The 17,159-nt window shown below is 38.3% G+C and overlaps 1 protein-coding gene across 4 annotated transcripts in view; it reads left to right on the forward strand.

Annotated features, from left to right (window-relative positions):
* The window catches only part of apc (APC regulator of WNT signaling pathway), a 187,278-nt gene that overhangs the window by 70,995 nt on the left and 99,124 nt on the right, over positions 1–17,159 (forward strand). For 3 of the 4 annotated variants that reach the window (XM_039759426.1, XM_039759429.1, XM_039759428.1), the window contains exon 2: positions 8,003–8,155. In XM_039759426.1, the coding sequence (XP_039615360.1) occupies positions 8,021–8,155 (135 nt within the window). In that variant the 5' untranslated portion in view covers positions 8,003–8,020. Of the gene's footprint in view, positions 1–8,002; positions 8,156–17,159 lie in introns of those variants that run through there. The other variant, XM_039759431.1, reaches the window with a different exon arrangement.

Raw genomic sequence — 17,159 nt, forward strand, 5'->3', positions numbered from 1 at the left:
TATGGGATTTTCCCAATAAGTAAGACTGGAGGCAGTTCTATTTTGATGAAATTCTTGGAGATACTGTTGCTGGGACACATTATAAGGAATATTCCAGATAGGATGGCCACCTCCAGTTTGAATACTGCCACAACTGTTTGACAGAGCATGATCTTTTCCTTAAATTTTATACTTGGATAATAAATAAAAAAACTGCACTGTCAGAATTTACCTTATAGTCTGTTGCTCAGCAGTTAACAATGTTGTATCACCCAGACTTGGGAGTTAGTATCGCCCATTGTAAGTGGATGTTTGACTTCATAGTTGGCACACTATGTCTCTATCTTATATAAAATGTAATTTTGACTCATGCAGTGTCTTATCTTGTAATTTTTAAAATCTTTAAGTGCTTGTTTCTGTGTTGCAAGAAGTTATTTTGATTCTGTGTTTGTTTTCCAGAATCTATATGGTAGAAGGGTGTGTCCATACCCTAGCATGAAGTACAATGACAATACATAAAATACTAAAATTTTCCATTTTGAAATATGTAAAGTCTGGCCATGCTCTCTTTCTCAGAGGTGGGGGTTGGGTTGTTTTGTTTTCAGCCCTATTTGTAAAAGTTGATCTATGGAATGATTACAATAAAATCAATAAAGGAAAAAAAAAGAATTATGTAGAGTCAGTCCTGTACAGTGTTGCATAGCACAAAAAAAGTTCTTGGAGTGGGCAGAACATAAGTTAACAATAGGTACGGGATCAACATACTCCTATGGCACACCAATTTGTACTTTTTCACATAAGTTTAATCAGAGGTGATTTGCAGCCTACTAACTGATCCTTCCTTCAGCAGTTATGATTGGCTAGTTACTGCAGTAGTTTCAGAGAAATCCTTAACAAACAAACAGCTTTTCACATTTTTTTTTAGCTTGAGACCTGCAGTACATTATTTTTCCAGACATGACTGTGAAGGAAATTCAACTAAAGGAAAAAAAAAACTATGGTTATTAGTGCTTAATGTGCTTTGAAAAGTAGAGGATAGATACCCAAACCAGATGTGATTTGATATGAACATTAAGATTAGGGTTACAGGTAATTTTATAATTATATAATGCAGAAGTGCTCTGTTAGTTTTTTTTTACGGTATAAAATATTTATTAATGTACATGCAATGTGTGTGTCTATGATACATGTGAATTTATGGCACATACAGGAATCATCCACAATATAGTGATATTTTCTGCTAAGTTTTAAATGAGAATGTATTATGTCAAAAGCAAGTAGTACTATTTGACAATAAAGAAAAGCACAAGTAATTTCTCCAGTGATATAATGTCCAGTAATGCAATTAGGCAGCTACTTCGATCCAGAGAACAACTTCAATTTCTGTATCTTAATTATTCTTATTAAATAGTTTAAATATAGCAGATTAATTATATTAAGCTGTTGGCTTACAATTTCAGAATTCTTTACAGTTTGTTTTTTGAAACCATTGGACCACAGGCAGGTTAAATAACTTTCTCTGGCCCATATGGGGATTTGGTTAAAGAAATTGCACTGGAAATCATATATTTTAATACTCTAGATGCTAATCTGGTGCTAATTCAAATACTACTAGCCAACCCGCGGCGTAGCATACGCCACATAATCAGGCCGCTTTTTAAATGATTTTTAAGTACAGAGGAAAAAATAAACATTTGAAAAATCCGTAATTTAATAAACCACCAAGAAAAGTAACATTCCAACAATGCACGCTACGAACCAACATACAATTGTCCGTGACTGAAAATCGGAGGAGCGTCGTCATGCTTTCTCCTTTCACTGCCCGCTTATGTGCCCGCCCCCAACTCCCTACCTGAGTCGCTTTCGTCTGTGTACAGTCCACACGCACCTGTGAGTCACGTTGACTGTTAATTTTCCAAACACCGCCTCAGTCGGTTTCCACATTGATTTTTTCATTGTTCTTAGCGGTTCCAGCTGCTTTTTTTTTTTTATATATATATAATCCACCAAGTCACCTGACCATGGGGGGGCTTTACAAAGGGCAGGGACGTAATCCGTGCGAGTGTATGACCCGCACGTACTGGGAATTTCTCGTTCGTGAGGAACAAATGGAAGCCACGGTCTCCATCACGAATGGGGTTCAGCGGCTTACCCACACTGGTTAGACACGTTGATCCATTCAGTGTAGCGCGCGTGCAGTACTGGACATACAAGTGCATCACAGACCTGTTAATGCTCAATCTCACGTGGCTAAAAGCCACTTGTCCCTCTAAGAATTTGGACGGCGCACGCTGGTGGGTCGTGTAACTATTTAGCAGGCGGGAGTCTCGTTCGTTTTTGGAAATAACCAGCCAAATTGCTCCACCAACTAAGAACTGCCATGCACCACCACCCACAGAATCGAGAAAGAGCTATCAATCTGTCAATCCTGTCCGTGTCTGGGCCGGGTGAGGTTTCCTGTGTTGAGTCAAATGAAGCGAAAGGCTCCACATCTGGTGGTGCCCTTCCGTCAATTCCTTTAAAGTTTCAGCTTTGTAACCATACTCCCCCCTGAATCCAAAGACTTTGGTTACCTGGTTGGCTGCCTGATCGCCTGTTGCATGGCCTGCATTGGTCAAGCAGGTGAGACGGTAATGAAACAGAGGCACAGGGCTTATTTGTCGTCTTTGTACAGTTCAGATGCACCTGTGACTCACGTAGACTTTTCATTGCTCTGTGCGGTTTTGGCTGCCTTTCTATATATAATCCACCAAGACACCCAACCACGGTGGGAGGGGGGTGTGTACAAAATGCAGGAGTATCTAAGAAGACGCATGTTTGTCGCAGATGCGAATTGCTGTATGTAGCGTGTAAAACAGTTTGCTATAGTGCATGCGGTCGTGCGTCGTAACCGTTTTTTAAAGACTGCTCACTTCATTGTGTGTTAACCTCAGTTGTTTGAGGATCCCATGGGATACCCCTCGCAAACAGTTTTACACGCCGCATATGGCGATTCACCTCCGCGAGAAACATGCCACAGTCAACGTGGGTCGGAGCTGCAAGTGACCTCTACGACAGACGAATATAAATGACGCCGGTTTTTCTGTGTCGTTGCGTCCGAGTTGGTGGGCGTGGCTCTGTGAGTTGTCGTCGTATCCAATGGTCTTGGAGTTGGTGGGCGAGGCTCCTTCCTGCGTGCGCCATAGGTGTCTCACTTGTCGACGGCTTAGTGAATCCACACCCCTTCCGGCGTGCTTTCCATGGTTGTCTTGCCTTAATGAATTATATATATAGATAATTCTTCTAATTCTTGTTTCAAAAAATAATGTGACTTTATTTTTGTGTTTTCTTGTGAGGTGAGACATTTTTTGTAATAGAACTGTCAATTTCAGATTGCCGCATTTCTTATTTTAAACTTTGCTTGAATGTATTTTGTACCAAATGTGCATTTAAATTTTCTTAGGAGCATATAAAGGTACAGTATGCCTCCTTGAGGTGCATGAAGACCATTAATGCGCTAGTTTTACAATACAAGCAAAACTTACTAAGCACTATTCATTTCTCTAATAAGTTGTGTGTTGTTAAACTGTGTTTGTTTTGGTGTTTTTTTTTTTTTTTTTGGTAAGACATATACTGCCAGTAACATCTAAGAATAACCTGCCAAAGAACTTTTATATAAAAAAGGGTAAAGAGCAGTTTATAATTCCAACACATAATCTAAACACTATAATCTAAACACTGAACACATTTTGTATTAATTCAAAGATAGACAATAGACTCTCTCATATATACAGTATATAGTATACACACACACACACACACACACACACAGAGACATGATAAATGTCATTACTAATGAGCACATTAGAGAGACTCGGCTCAAAAGTTCAATGTGAAGCAAGGACTATCTATTCAGCGTCCACAAGGAATATTCAAGAGCTCAAAGGGCAATGTCCATCTTGTATGGCTGTCGATGCGAAAAGGCTAATGCGTTTCAGGAATTCTTCCCAATTTCAGCGCCAAGAGACCAAAATTAAAGCAGTAAATAACAAATACATATTGAGTCACATACAAATAATAACACAAATAAATAAGATTGTGTATACAAGTATCCATATACAGTGGGATGCAAAAGTTTGAGCAACCTTGTTAATAGTCTTTATTTTCCTGTATAAATCGTTGGTTGTTACGATAAAAAATGTCAGTTAAATATATCGTATAGGAGACACACACAGTTATATTTGAGAAGTAAAATGAAGTTTATTGGATTTACAGAAAGTGTGCAATAATTGTTCAAACAAAATCAGGCAGGTGCATAAATTTGGGCACCACAAAAAAGAAATCAATATTTAGTAGATCCGCCTTTTTTAAAAATTTCAGCCTCTAAACGCTTCCTGTAGGTTCCAATGAGAGTCTGGATTGTGGTTGAAGGTATTTTGAACCATTCCTCTTTACAAAACATCTCTAGTTCATTCAGGTTTGATGGCTTCTGAGCATGGACAGCTCTCTTTAACTCACACCACAGATTTTCAATTATATTCAGGTCTGGGGACTGAGATGGCCATTCCAGAATGTTGTACTTGTTCCTCTGCATGAATGCCTTAGTGGATTTTGAGCAGTGTTTCGGGTCGTTGTCTTGTTGAAAGATCCAGCCCCGGCACAGCTTCAGCTGGACATTGGTCTCCAGAATCTGCTGATACTCAGTGGAATCCATGCATCCCTCAACTTTGACAAGATTCCCAGTCCCTGCACTGGCCACACAGCCCCACTGCATGATGGAACCACCACCATATTTTACTGTAGGTAGCAGGTGTTTTTCTTGGAATGCTGTGTTCTTTTTCCTCCATGCATAACGCTCCTTGTTATGCCCAAATAACTCAATTTTAGTTTCATCAGTCCACAGCACCTTATTCCAAAATGAAGCTGGCTTATCCAAATGTGCTTGAGCATACCTCAAGCGGCTCTGTTTGTGCTGTGGGCGGAGAAAAGGCTTTCTCTGCATCACTCTCGCATACAGCATCTCCTTGTGTAAAGTGCGCTGAATGGTTGAACGATGCACAGTGACTCCATCTGCTGCAAGATGATGTTGTAGGTCTTTGGTGCTGGTCTGTGGGTTGACTCTGACTGACTGTTCTCGCCATTCGTCGCTTCTGTCTATCCAAAATCTTTCTTGGTCTGCCCCTTCGAGCCTTAACTTGAACTGAGCCTGTGGTCTTCCATTTCCTCAATATGTTCCTAACTGTGGAAAAACAGACAGCTTAAATCTCTGGGACAGCTTTCTGTATCCTTCCCCTAAACCATGATGGTGAACAATCTTTGTCTTCAGGTCATTTGAGAGTTGTTTTGTGACCCCCATGTTGCTACTCTTCAGAGAAAATTAAAGGAGGAGGGAAATTTACAATTGACCCCCTTAAATACTCTTTCTCATTATAGGATTCACCTGTGTATGTAGGTCAGGGGTCACTGAGCTTACCAAGCCAATTTGAGTTCCAATAATTAGTTCGAAAAGTTTTGGAATCAATAAAATGACAACGGTGCCCACATTTATGCACCTGCCTAATTTTGTTTGAACAATTATTGCACACTTTCTGTAAATCCAATAAACTTCATTTCACTTCTCAAATATCACTGTGTGTGTTTCCTATATGATATATTTTACTGACATTTTTTATCGTAACAACCAACGATTTATACAGGAAAAGAATGACTATTAACAAGGTTGCCCAAACTTTTGCATCCCACTGTATGTATTTAATAATCTCAATGAGAAATAAAGAGCATACTGATTAGCTTAAATAATGAGCATGTATGGTAAATATACAAGAAAAAAATAGATGCCAATATCAGACAATAAAACCGGAGAAAAAAAGAAAATAAAGTGATGGAATATGCAATTAGTAAAGTTGATAATGGTGAACACTATGTAGACAACATCGAGACATGGATGCGCCAAGTTTGCGAAAGGCTCACCTTTATAAACTGGACACAGACAGGCGGACATCGTTTTGCACCCAACACACAAGTTTATTTACAATATCTACAGTAAAGAGTTCAGTGCACAAACCCAGTTCCTCCAGCACCGATCCCCCAAAGTCCAGGCCTCACAGTCACAAATTGCCTTCCTTCTGGCCGCCTCTACTCCTCTCTCGAGCTCCGTCCTCTTCCACCCGACTCTTGCTTTTGATTGCAGGGAGGCGACCCCCTTTTATACCACCCCGGATGGGCTCTAGCTGCTTCCCGGCACTCCTCCTTGGTCACGCCCCCGTGTGGCGGAAGTGCCGACTGTGCACCCGGAAGCCCTCCGGGTGTCCCCATTCTTCTTCCCCCCCTCCAGGGTTCTTCAGGCACCGGGGTACCGCCTGGTGGTGGCCACAGGCCCCTACAGGGTTGGGCTTCAAAGCCCCCTACCCGAGGCCACCAACAAAACCAGGGTGGTCGCCCCCTCATCGTTGGGAGGAGACACCAGCCCTCCTCCGGTCCCCTCGGGCGTCCTGGCTGGGCTACACCCCCAGCTGCCTGCGACAAGGTGTGTGTGGAGGAGATCACATTGTATAAAGGAAGGGATTTTATTTAATTTTTTTTAAAGTAATTTATTTTTTTTTAAAACAAAATAACATCCAATGCATCTGCAAATATTAGAACTGATACAAAGATGTATACACTTTTACAAGAAACGATAAATATATTTTACTATAGAAATTCAAGCAGCTCCACACATTTGCTAACCACTAGACCAATCTCTGGTCTTAATGTGTCTGGTTCTATTACAAAGATTTATAGGTCTTTTTTGTTCTTATGTTGAGAGTGTTCTGTAGCTTTAGCAGCATGATATTTTCTTCTAGAATTGCACTTGACTGAAAGAAAGTGAGTAAGCATCATCCATGAAATGGGATATCACCCAGAGGTTTATTTTCACTCATGAGAGGTTACACAATACGGTGTTGCACAGGGACAGAATTCTCACTGATGGCTTAAGACTATTACAGTACTTAATAGTCATGAGTATTATACCATTTTTATAATATACAGTATATGTTTGCTGTTAAAGTCACTTTAGCATTTTTTTCCCACATCTTAGACTTCTAAAAGTTTTTTTTAACTTCTAATTATGGTACCTAGTCTCAGTGATGATTCTGATTCTTGTTTTTGTCTATTTTATTTTTACTTCCTTTTTACATTGAATGCGTTATCTTTACACTTTTTTTAGGTACATTATGAATGTAAGTGAACACAGCAGAATCACTCTTTTGCATTCCAAGAGTATCTGCGTGTTTAAATGTCAGTTTCCTCATACTTAATTTTTCTTGCACAAAATGTATTTTATTTTTCCAGTATCTGTATTTCAGATTTTCAGTTGAACAGCCCCCATGCATGCCTATCAAAAATATAAGGTTGATAATTTTATTATAGAATACTTCGACACTTCAGTCAGAGCTGCTTGTACAACCAGTGTAGTATTGCTTTTATTGGCTGGTTTATTTTGCTTACCTTTTACCCAGGGCAAGAGAGAAGATGAGAAGATTATATATTACAGCTGTTTCTATGCTATACAGTACTTTTTTTATACACTTGAAGCCCATTAGATGATTTACTTAGGGACGCCAAGTGAATGAGAGGTTGAGATAGTAGCTTGTAATTTGCAATCAACATATTAATTGTTTGGCATTTAAATTACAATTAATATGTCCACAAGATTTTTGTAAATGTTTTTGGTCATGTAAGTGGGATGTATAAATCTTTGATACACATTGTCACTAACTGCTTGGTAGGTCTAAAAACAAAACCTGTCTTTAATCTGAAAGTGTAGCTTTTAGTACATGATTGAACATTTGCCTTAGTGCATGCAAAGGTTGGATTAAGCATTTCATTGTGGTGTTACTCAATTCTGCGAAAATGGCTAATGATTTAATCATCGTAATCACTGGAAATAAAAATTGCTATATTTGTATTTAAATAAATAGAAAACTATATGAAATTTATCTTCTAATAAATATGCCAGAATTTTATGAGGAGTTTAGTAAAAAATAATTGATACTTTTTACAGGTCAAGAAATAGTCCAAGATGGCTGCAGCTTCTTATGACCAGCTGCTAAAACAGGTGGAGGCACTGAAAATGGAAAATTCAAATCTTCGTCAAGAACTAGAGGATAACTCGAATCACCTAACAAAACTTGAGACTGAGGCATCAAACATGAAGGTAGGAAAACAAAGGGATTCTTAAAGTAAATGCTATAAGTAGAATTATAGGTGGGTGGGATCGTTTTACCAGAAAAAATGATGTGGAATTTATGTACATTTTTTCTGCATTTCTTTTTGTTTAAGTAATGGAGATTTAATTAAATTTACATACAGCTTGTTACTATCCATCTATCTTGCGACTATTCAAAACATTGGTTTTTATTTTCTGTTATTGTTTATTTGTAAGTCTTAAAAGTAAGCTTATTGTATATGTTATTACTGAGACCAGCAGTGATGTAATTTTGATGTTGAGAGCTGCAATAATTTCATGTTGAAAAATATTATAATAAGATGGATAAGCCATCTTCAGTAAAAAAAAAAATAGCATTTCTGACATTTATTATTTAGCCCTCAATTTCATTTATCATCTCCTTATGTTAGTTATGTTTTATGACTTCAACTGACACCTTTTCCAGATAATTTTCCAACTTTGTGGTTTATGCTGCTGTGATAAGACCCTGTATTAGATAGAGAAATCAGAAAAGTTGTGGATTTTTTTGTGATGGTGTCAGCTTAGTCTGGAGGTCAGATTTGTTTTTTAATTGCTTAATACTAGCCTGGAAATGATTCCCAAAAGTATGACTTCTTTGTGATATGGGGCTAACTTTTAGCAAAAGTTAGCAAAGAAGAATTCCATACGTGAACTTGTACATTTAAATGGGGGATCTTAAGAAATCCAGTTTCTGTCTTAACCACGTTATTCATCTTATCTCTGTGTGTGTGTGAGTGTGTGCGCGCGAGGGCATGTAAACACGTTTAATGAATCTTAATAGACATCTGCCAGAGTTTCTGATCATAAGCACAGGGTCCCATCAAGGATGACCTCTGTCTTCTGTACTCTTTTTTTTTTTTTTTTTTTTCTTCCCCCTGTACCAATGACTAGAGCTAGGGATTTCAAAAGTTATAAGAATATGCACAACATGCCACATACAAGACGGTATTCATTCATTACATCATTTAAGGTTTCACAATATGAGCAGCATTTAGCACAGTTATGGCCTTGGAATAAAAAACATTGTTTGATCTGTTTGTGGTTTTTATTGTCCTAAAATGTCTGTCCAAGGGCAGCAGTTCAAACAGAGAGTGACTGAGATGGAATTGATCTTTGAGTATGATCTGGGCCTTTTTAAGGCAATGGAAGCTGTAGAGATCTTCCAGGGATTGGGAGAGAGCATCCGATAATAATCTGGGCAGTGTTGACGACCCCTTGGAGCGCTATCCTCTATGATATTGTGCAGCTGCCAAACCATACACTGATGCCGTAAATCAGTATGCTTTCCATAGAGCAACACTACAAGGACATAAGCAGTTTTTTTAAATTACATTATTCTGTCTGAGAATACTCTGGAAATGAAGTCTCTGCTGTGCCTTCTTTACCAGTTTTGTGGTGTTAGTGCTCCATGACAGGTCTTCTGTTATGTGGACACCCAGGGCCTCGAAGTCCGAGAAACCGCTCCACCTCTTACTCATAAAGTCAATGATTAACTCCTTGGTTTTGGTGGTGTTATGAACCAGATTGTTGTCTTAACACCACACAAACAACTGCTGCACCTTGTCTCAATAAGTGGACTCTTTTTCCATCCAGAAATGAGCCCCACTACGGTGGTGTCCTCTGCAAATTTGATAATGCCATTGATGGAATATGCAGGGGTGCAATCATAGGTGTCGAGGGTGAAGAGAAGAGCACTAAGCATGCAGCCCTGCTGTAATCCATTTCTAAGGCTGAGATGTGGGAGCCTTTTCTTACCCTCTGGGAGGGATCAGAGAGGAAGACCATAATCCCAGAGGCAGATCGAATGGGATATTCCCAGGTCTGTCAGTTTGGTCACCAGTCTTTGAGGGAGGATGGCATTAAATGATGGAGCTAAAGTCTACAATGAGCAGCCTAGCCTGTCTCTTCTGCTGTTCCGACTGGGTTAGGACAGCTTGGAGAGTTGTGGTTATGTTGTCCTCTGTAGATCTTTTTGCCTTTTAACACTAGAATTCCTGTATCCTACGAAAAAACTAGTAATCCCTGCCCACCTTAAATTTCTTCGCACCTCTCCATCAGTGTCTTTTTGTTTTGTAAATGTGTCTTTCGATCAAAGCAAGCCGCCTGCTATTCCCTTCCCAATCCCTTGACGGAGCTCAACCCGGGCAAAAAGTTCTCCCAGCTCAAGCCTCCTTATTTGCGTGTGAGGTGTCTGGTGTTGTATAGGGTAAATAATATAGTGTGTTTTTTGGAATACTTGCATTTCATGTGTGTTCCATGTCTACAAAGATCTGGGTAAGTGTATGAAAAAAAATGCGAGGCAAGAAATGCTGAAAACATACCCAGAGCAGAAACTTTTTCCATGTTATACTAACAATGATGTGAAGTGTATAATGTGTAAAGACTTTAGTCCAAATATCAAACACGTGCGCTTTCATTCAAGAATGTAACCCAAGTTAAAAAAATCATTCAATTTACATGTTACAAACTGAAGCTCAAATGTCAATTGACAGAAAGTTGGTTATGTATTCTTGGATGGCACAGAGGTAAGAACTGCTGCCTTATAACCAAAAGGTTGCTGCTTCGAGTTCTGGTTATCTGTGTTTTGAGCAGAGGTGGGTAGTAACGAGTCACACTTACTCCGTTACATTTACTTGAGTAACTTTTTTTTTTTTTTAAATATATACTTCTAAGGGAAGTTTTACTGCACCATACTTTTTACTTTTACTTGAGTACATTTGTGAAGAAACAACGCTACTCTTACTCTGCTACATTGGGCAACGCTTGACTCGTTCCTTTTTTCCATTTACACATTACACTATATTGGTGCCAGAGAGAAGTCACCACTGGATCTACTGCATGACTGTTTCACCAATCAGATGTAGCAACAATAATCACATGACTCTGTTTCACTAATTAGAAGTAGCCATGTAGTCACATGACCACACACAAACTTCCTACGTCTGCAGCCTGTGAGAGACTTTTTAGTCATGCGGGGCTCCTATTCACTGCTAAACGGTCACCGCTTCACTGCAAGAACCTTGAGAGCCAACTCCTGCTTTTAACCAAACATGCACAGACAGTCATGGTAAAGTGAGACATATGTGCAGAAGCTGCCTTGTTCTAATGTTAATTTCTATCAGCTGTGCTATTTGGTGGGCAAGTGTGTGACAATGCTGGTCCCCTACACACTCCCTCTTCCCACACGGGAGTCTGCTGAACCCACACCGTCGATAGTTATGACCGAGATTAGCTGACATATGAGGATAATTCACTGATGAGGCCAGAGGATGGTGGAAAAAATGCTAAAGTGCTTTTATTAAAAACCAGTCAAAACAAAAGTGTCAATGGTGCAGTGTTCTAAAAAACAATACATATATAAATCCATAAAAATCATTATGAAAAGTAAGGATAAAAAAAAAAATCAATAAATAAATCCGTTAAAGATCTGAGGTTACTATGCAGACTAACTCTTCCTGATCTCGGCACACCTCCTTCTCATTCTCCTGGCTCACTCATTGCTCGCGTAGCTGTCAGAGACTCAGCAGCCACAAGCTCCTTTCGGCTGACCTCCGTCATGGCTGCCTCCAGGCATCACGGCCAGACTGTCCGAGGTTGGCTCTCCTCCCTTCTTCCTTTGTGCTCACGTTGTCGTACCTCGGAAGCCTAGGGAGGCCACCTGCCTTGCTCGCTACACTCCACCCGAATGTTCAGTGGGGCGAACTAGCCCCTAGAGCGCCACAGCTAACTCTCTTTCATGGGGCCCTAGCTCGCACTGCTTCCTCCATCCTGGTGGCCAGATCGTCTTTCCCAAGCCTGCCTTTCATGTCTTTTAACCTCTTTTCTTTTCTTTGATTTCCCCTTCTCTTTTTGTGCTGACACGTCTATATACACTATCGTCTCCGTGTGCCTTAATCACATGCCACAGAAAGTCAATGAAGCAATTGAGAACTCCAACTACCTCATTAACTCCCAGTGGTCATACAATTGCGTCCACGGAGAGTGACACGGCTTTATGGATTTGAAAGTGGCCTTTTTTTTCCTTTTTTTTGTGTGTGTGTATAAAGTGGTGGACCTGCTACACCACAAAGTGAATATACAGTATTATACTGTCAGTGTACAGTATATCTTGTCACTGTAAGTAGTTTGCAGTGTTCAAACATACATGTTACTTACTGTAGGTATGGGCTTCAAAAGCTTTTTTGTGAAAATCGGAGATTTGGAACTTTGTGTTATTTGTGCATCTTTATTTTGTGAAGATGTTTATTTTTACTCATTTTTTTATTTGGAAATAGCAGAATTTGCACATTATTTTATATTTTTGTCTGTCTTATTACATTTCTGAAAGATAAATAATTTATTATGTTCAAACAGTTACTCAGTACTTGAGTAGTCTTTTAACTAAAAACTTTTTTACTCGAGTCATTTTTCTTCTTGAGTTATATTATTTTGAAGTAACGCTACTCTTACTTGAGTACAATTTTTGGCTACTCTACCCACCTCTGGTTTTGAGTAGTAAGCTACTATTATTATTATTATTACTATAATAAGATACATTTGATTTTAGTCTGTAACACGCAGTGTAAATTTTGGCTACTTGTAAAAGTTTTTTTTTTTTAAATCCGATTTCAGTTTTATTCTCTCAGTACAATGAACTTGCCTTTCCCTCTCTGAGTTGATTGGTGAATTGCAGCACAAAACATCCTGTCTAGAGTACAAAATGTAAGTTACTTCCATGTCAACTGGTAAACTTAAATTGGTCCAATGACTGGCATAAAAAATCACTAAAGCACAAACTTGTTTTGTGTTTTATTTAGTTGACATTAGGGTAAACAAAGAATTTTGATCATGTAAATACTTTCACTTTAAAATTTGAAGTGTTGTGCTTGCTGATCGGCCATTGGCAGCTTCTTTATTAGAATAAACAAATAATAACCATTTATTTTTGGTTATGTAATTTAAGTGCAATAATGCCAGCAACCCCTTAGTGCATAAGAAGTTAACATCTCCCCATCAGTGCTGGTCCAGTTTATTGAGCTGTCATTGAAAGTGTCCTTCCTTTTGCAACAATCTGATTTGGCAGTAAGTCTGCTCATTTAAATAATAAACTCCAGCATTCATTTCTAAAAGCATAAAGGACCGTAGGCTCTGAACTGGACTGTATTCTTGACCTGTGTATAGTATGGGTCAGGAAGCAAACGAGCAATATATTTGAGGACCACACTCACCTCAGTTTTCAGTCTATTTCAGTCATTGCCCTTACAGAAATGCTGCTGCTTACTCGGAATATGTCAAGAACCCCTTAGCAAATATATAGATTCTTTCCTTCTACAGTCACTTCTGATTTTTCCGTTATCTCCCTAGATTTCCAACCACCTCCATTTAATCTAAATTGTCTGTTTTAAGGCTTATTAAATTTTGCTAGGTAAGACTGCAGTTATATACAAAAATGTGCATGCATATATATATATATATATATATATATATATATATATATATATATATCTACTCTTGTATATAATAATGTGATGATGCCATATAATGTACATTGTATTGATGGGTGTGTTTTGCTGTGCTCCTATCCATGCATGTGGCACTATAGCAGATTCCTAGCATGCTTTAAAAAACATGCTTCCATGACAAAATGCAAATATTAAAATCTTATACATTGCCTCCATTAGCATGGTTGTAGAAATTCTGATCCAAAATACTCGGCTTACATATAGGTGGAGGGCATATGTTCATTTTGTTTTTTTAGTGTTGAAGAAAGAGCTTAATATGTAATCTGAAGTTTGCAAGCATTGTCATGTGAAAGTAAATTTCTCTCCCATGCATATTTGAATTTTGTGTTTGTTCAAATGTGTGTAAAGTTTAAGCATTCAATACTGAATTGAAAATTGTCAATGTGTACAATCAGGAAATATGTAACAATGTTGGAGTTCTCAAATTAACATCTCTTTTCCTATTCAACATGTTGGAGGTCTTCCCGGCAGCTTACTTTAATTTGTCCTGCTATAAACATTTTGTTTGTGCAGTGGTATGGTCTGGCGCTACAATTGAATTCAAGTTTTTCTTTGCAAGTGGGAGGTGACATTTTGGAAGCAAATAGGTGAAGATCTTCTCAGCGGTTGGAAACGGTGTGATGCTATAAGTAGCCTTGTTTTGAAAATGGTGACAACCTTGGTATTTCTAAAACCTAGGGAAATTTTGTAGTTGTTCCAGATGTTAGTAGAACATTATATGCATGTCACTTAACCACCAGACTTGAATATCCCATTGGAAATAAAGTTCTCACTTTTCTTCATTTGTGTGATGTCTTGAAGGATCTCTTCTTGGGTTGGGTTGCCTTTTGCCTGCTGAGGATTTGCTGGAATGGTTACATCTTTAACTATGGATTAGTTTTTCAGGAGTTTTTAAAATGGTCCTTCCAGCATTACTGAATGAATCTCGGGACTGTAAAAGTCTTAATTTGTATAGAATTATCACCATCTGAAAGAAACTCTGCATATTGCAGCTATCACTAAAACATTGCACCTTTACTTTCTTCCCCTGCAATTTCTTTTTTATGTCATGGGAAAGGAATGTTTCATTTGCGCTCAGCTTTGGGTTTCTGGCTTTTATAATTCTATTGTACTTTGCTACCATTTTGATATCTGTAAAATTCTTCTCTTGTTAAGACTTTGGTAGATTTTTGTTCTTTTTTTTTATATATTATTGGTCTTGTTATTGGTGTGGATGATGGCTTTAATGCATGTGTCATTGATGGTGGCAAAAAAGGCTGTCCACTGCTGTTGAAAATTAATATCATTAGAAGTGATGCATTTAAGTCAAGCAGAGAGGTGTTTCTGAAATTAAACCTTTCTTCTTGGACAGGTCTGACATTGAATTCTTACTGTTTTTCCTTAGGCACCTTTTCATGTTTTGTGGACATGAATAATTATATAGTCCAGGAGATTGTAGAGTTTCAATAGTGATTGCATCCATGTTTTGTATTTGTTTTTCTGGAAGAAAAGGATTTTGGTGATCACAAGGTGGTGTTCCATGTATTTGCTATAGCGACAGAAGCCATTTAAGTAAGACTTTCCAATGTCGATTTTGTGAAAGATACCTCTCCATATGTTTGAGGCATACCTAAAGAAGAATCGCTTGTGTTCCTTAGAGAAAGAAGTCAGTTTAATTTTCAAGTAAGATTAAAACTCTTCCTTTGTTCTTATTGGCCATCAAGGGTTGCCTTGTTGTGATAGCTAACTATTGACTGCTCACCTAAAGGTGAGGGGTTGGTTGATGTTAATGGAAAGGCAAATGTATGCTGTTTTTTAATTAATTAATTTTTTTGGACCAATACTCCCTTCCAAAATTAGGTTTTGCCACCTCTCTATTGTCTTAGCTGACCCTTGCTGTGAACACAAGTTTCATTAAGGCTACAATGTTAATGTATCTTTTCACATGTTCCCTGGCAGCAATTGTGGACTTTCCATAGAAGATTCATTACTGGTTTTCATTAATGGTTCAGTAATTCTGTGAAGCAAACTTATCATCTTGTGTCTCTATTATAAAAAAAAAAAAAAAATCCTGTGGGAGGGAATGACTAGGAGGCGATACGTGATCTTAACGTTAAGATCACGGAAGACGCTTCAAAGACCCGCAAGACAAAAGAGAATGGCCATGGAGTGTCTCGCGGGGACCGTAAGCATGAGAGTTTGTGCCAAGAGATTGACCCAGAAACATTTCGCGGGGGAGTAGAACATGAGATTCTTGCAGGACACACCCTAATTACAAGCAATATCAAATAAGACCATGAAGAGAAAAATCATCACTCGTGTAAATGCTTTGACCACACACAGATCCAGGGCTCTCGGCTCATATAAAGCGTATAAGGACAATACGTTATAAATGAAACGTAGACGACTAAACGAAGAAAGAGTAGTGCGGAGAAAAGAGACTCAAAAGCATTGGAGAGACAAGAAAAGAAAAAAGAATCTAGGTGCAAATTCAGAAAATAAGGAAAGCACTCATCAACCAGGAACAAGTGGAATTGAAAAATAAGCAGGTCCAATCCGGATGTTGCCACTATACACATGCAGAGCAGGTTAGAGATTATGGAAGCAGTGGAATTCGAAAGGCAAAAAAAAAAAATAAATGTTGGCGCAATACACATGTGGAGAAAGTTAAAGAATATGAAAGTACTTTCTTTTTTTATACTTTCTAACTTTCCTAAAGATCGCAGTAGCACAAACAAATGGAAATTTACTTGAAAAAGGGATAATAATCGTCACAGACCAGGTGTCATTGGGGGGAAAAAAAGCAGGATAAAGTGAGACACAACCAACATGTGACGAGTTATCAGTGGTAATAGTTTCGAAAGACGGAAATATCAAAAACACAGTAGATATTTGTGTTCATCCGAAATGAATCGATATTTCTGCCTAATTCACCACATTCTGATCCATTACACTTTCCCTTGCTTTTCACAGATGGAGAAACAGGATGGTCATACAATATGAAACACACAAATTCAGAAAAAAAGAATAACACCAACGCAATATTTCGGGGCAAAATTAGCGATATGTCGTTCCAATGAATTTAACCCACTTCTGTCATCTCAATGTCTAATGCAACATTACATAATTAATGCGTATCTAAAAGTCGAAGCTAATCATCTTTTCTTTATTAAATTGAATCAAGCAAACTTAGAACGAAACATATGCATGGACTCATTGATCACATTCAAAATTCAAATATCAATAGTTCAGACAAATTCAAAATAGGTAAAGCAGTAATATCATGATGCAGTGGCAATATCCAGAACTATTGGTCAGCCAGATTTATTTATTACAATGACGTGCAATCCACAATGGCCAGAAATCCGGAGATTCTTGTAAACAATGCCACAAACTACATCGGCTCTGGATATTCTGACTTTCGTAAGTAGATTGTTTTATCAGAAAGTCTTAATTTTATTGAAAGAACTCGAAAGGATGTTCGGTCAAAT

The sequence above is a fragment of the Polypterus senegalus genome, chromosome 7 (assembly GCF_016835505.1).
Source record: "Polypterus senegalus isolate Bchr_013 chromosome 7, ASM1683550v1, whole genome shotgun sequence".
Lineage (NCBI taxonomy): Eukaryota > Metazoa > Chordata > Cladistia > Polypteriformes > Polypteridae > Polypterus > Polypterus senegalus.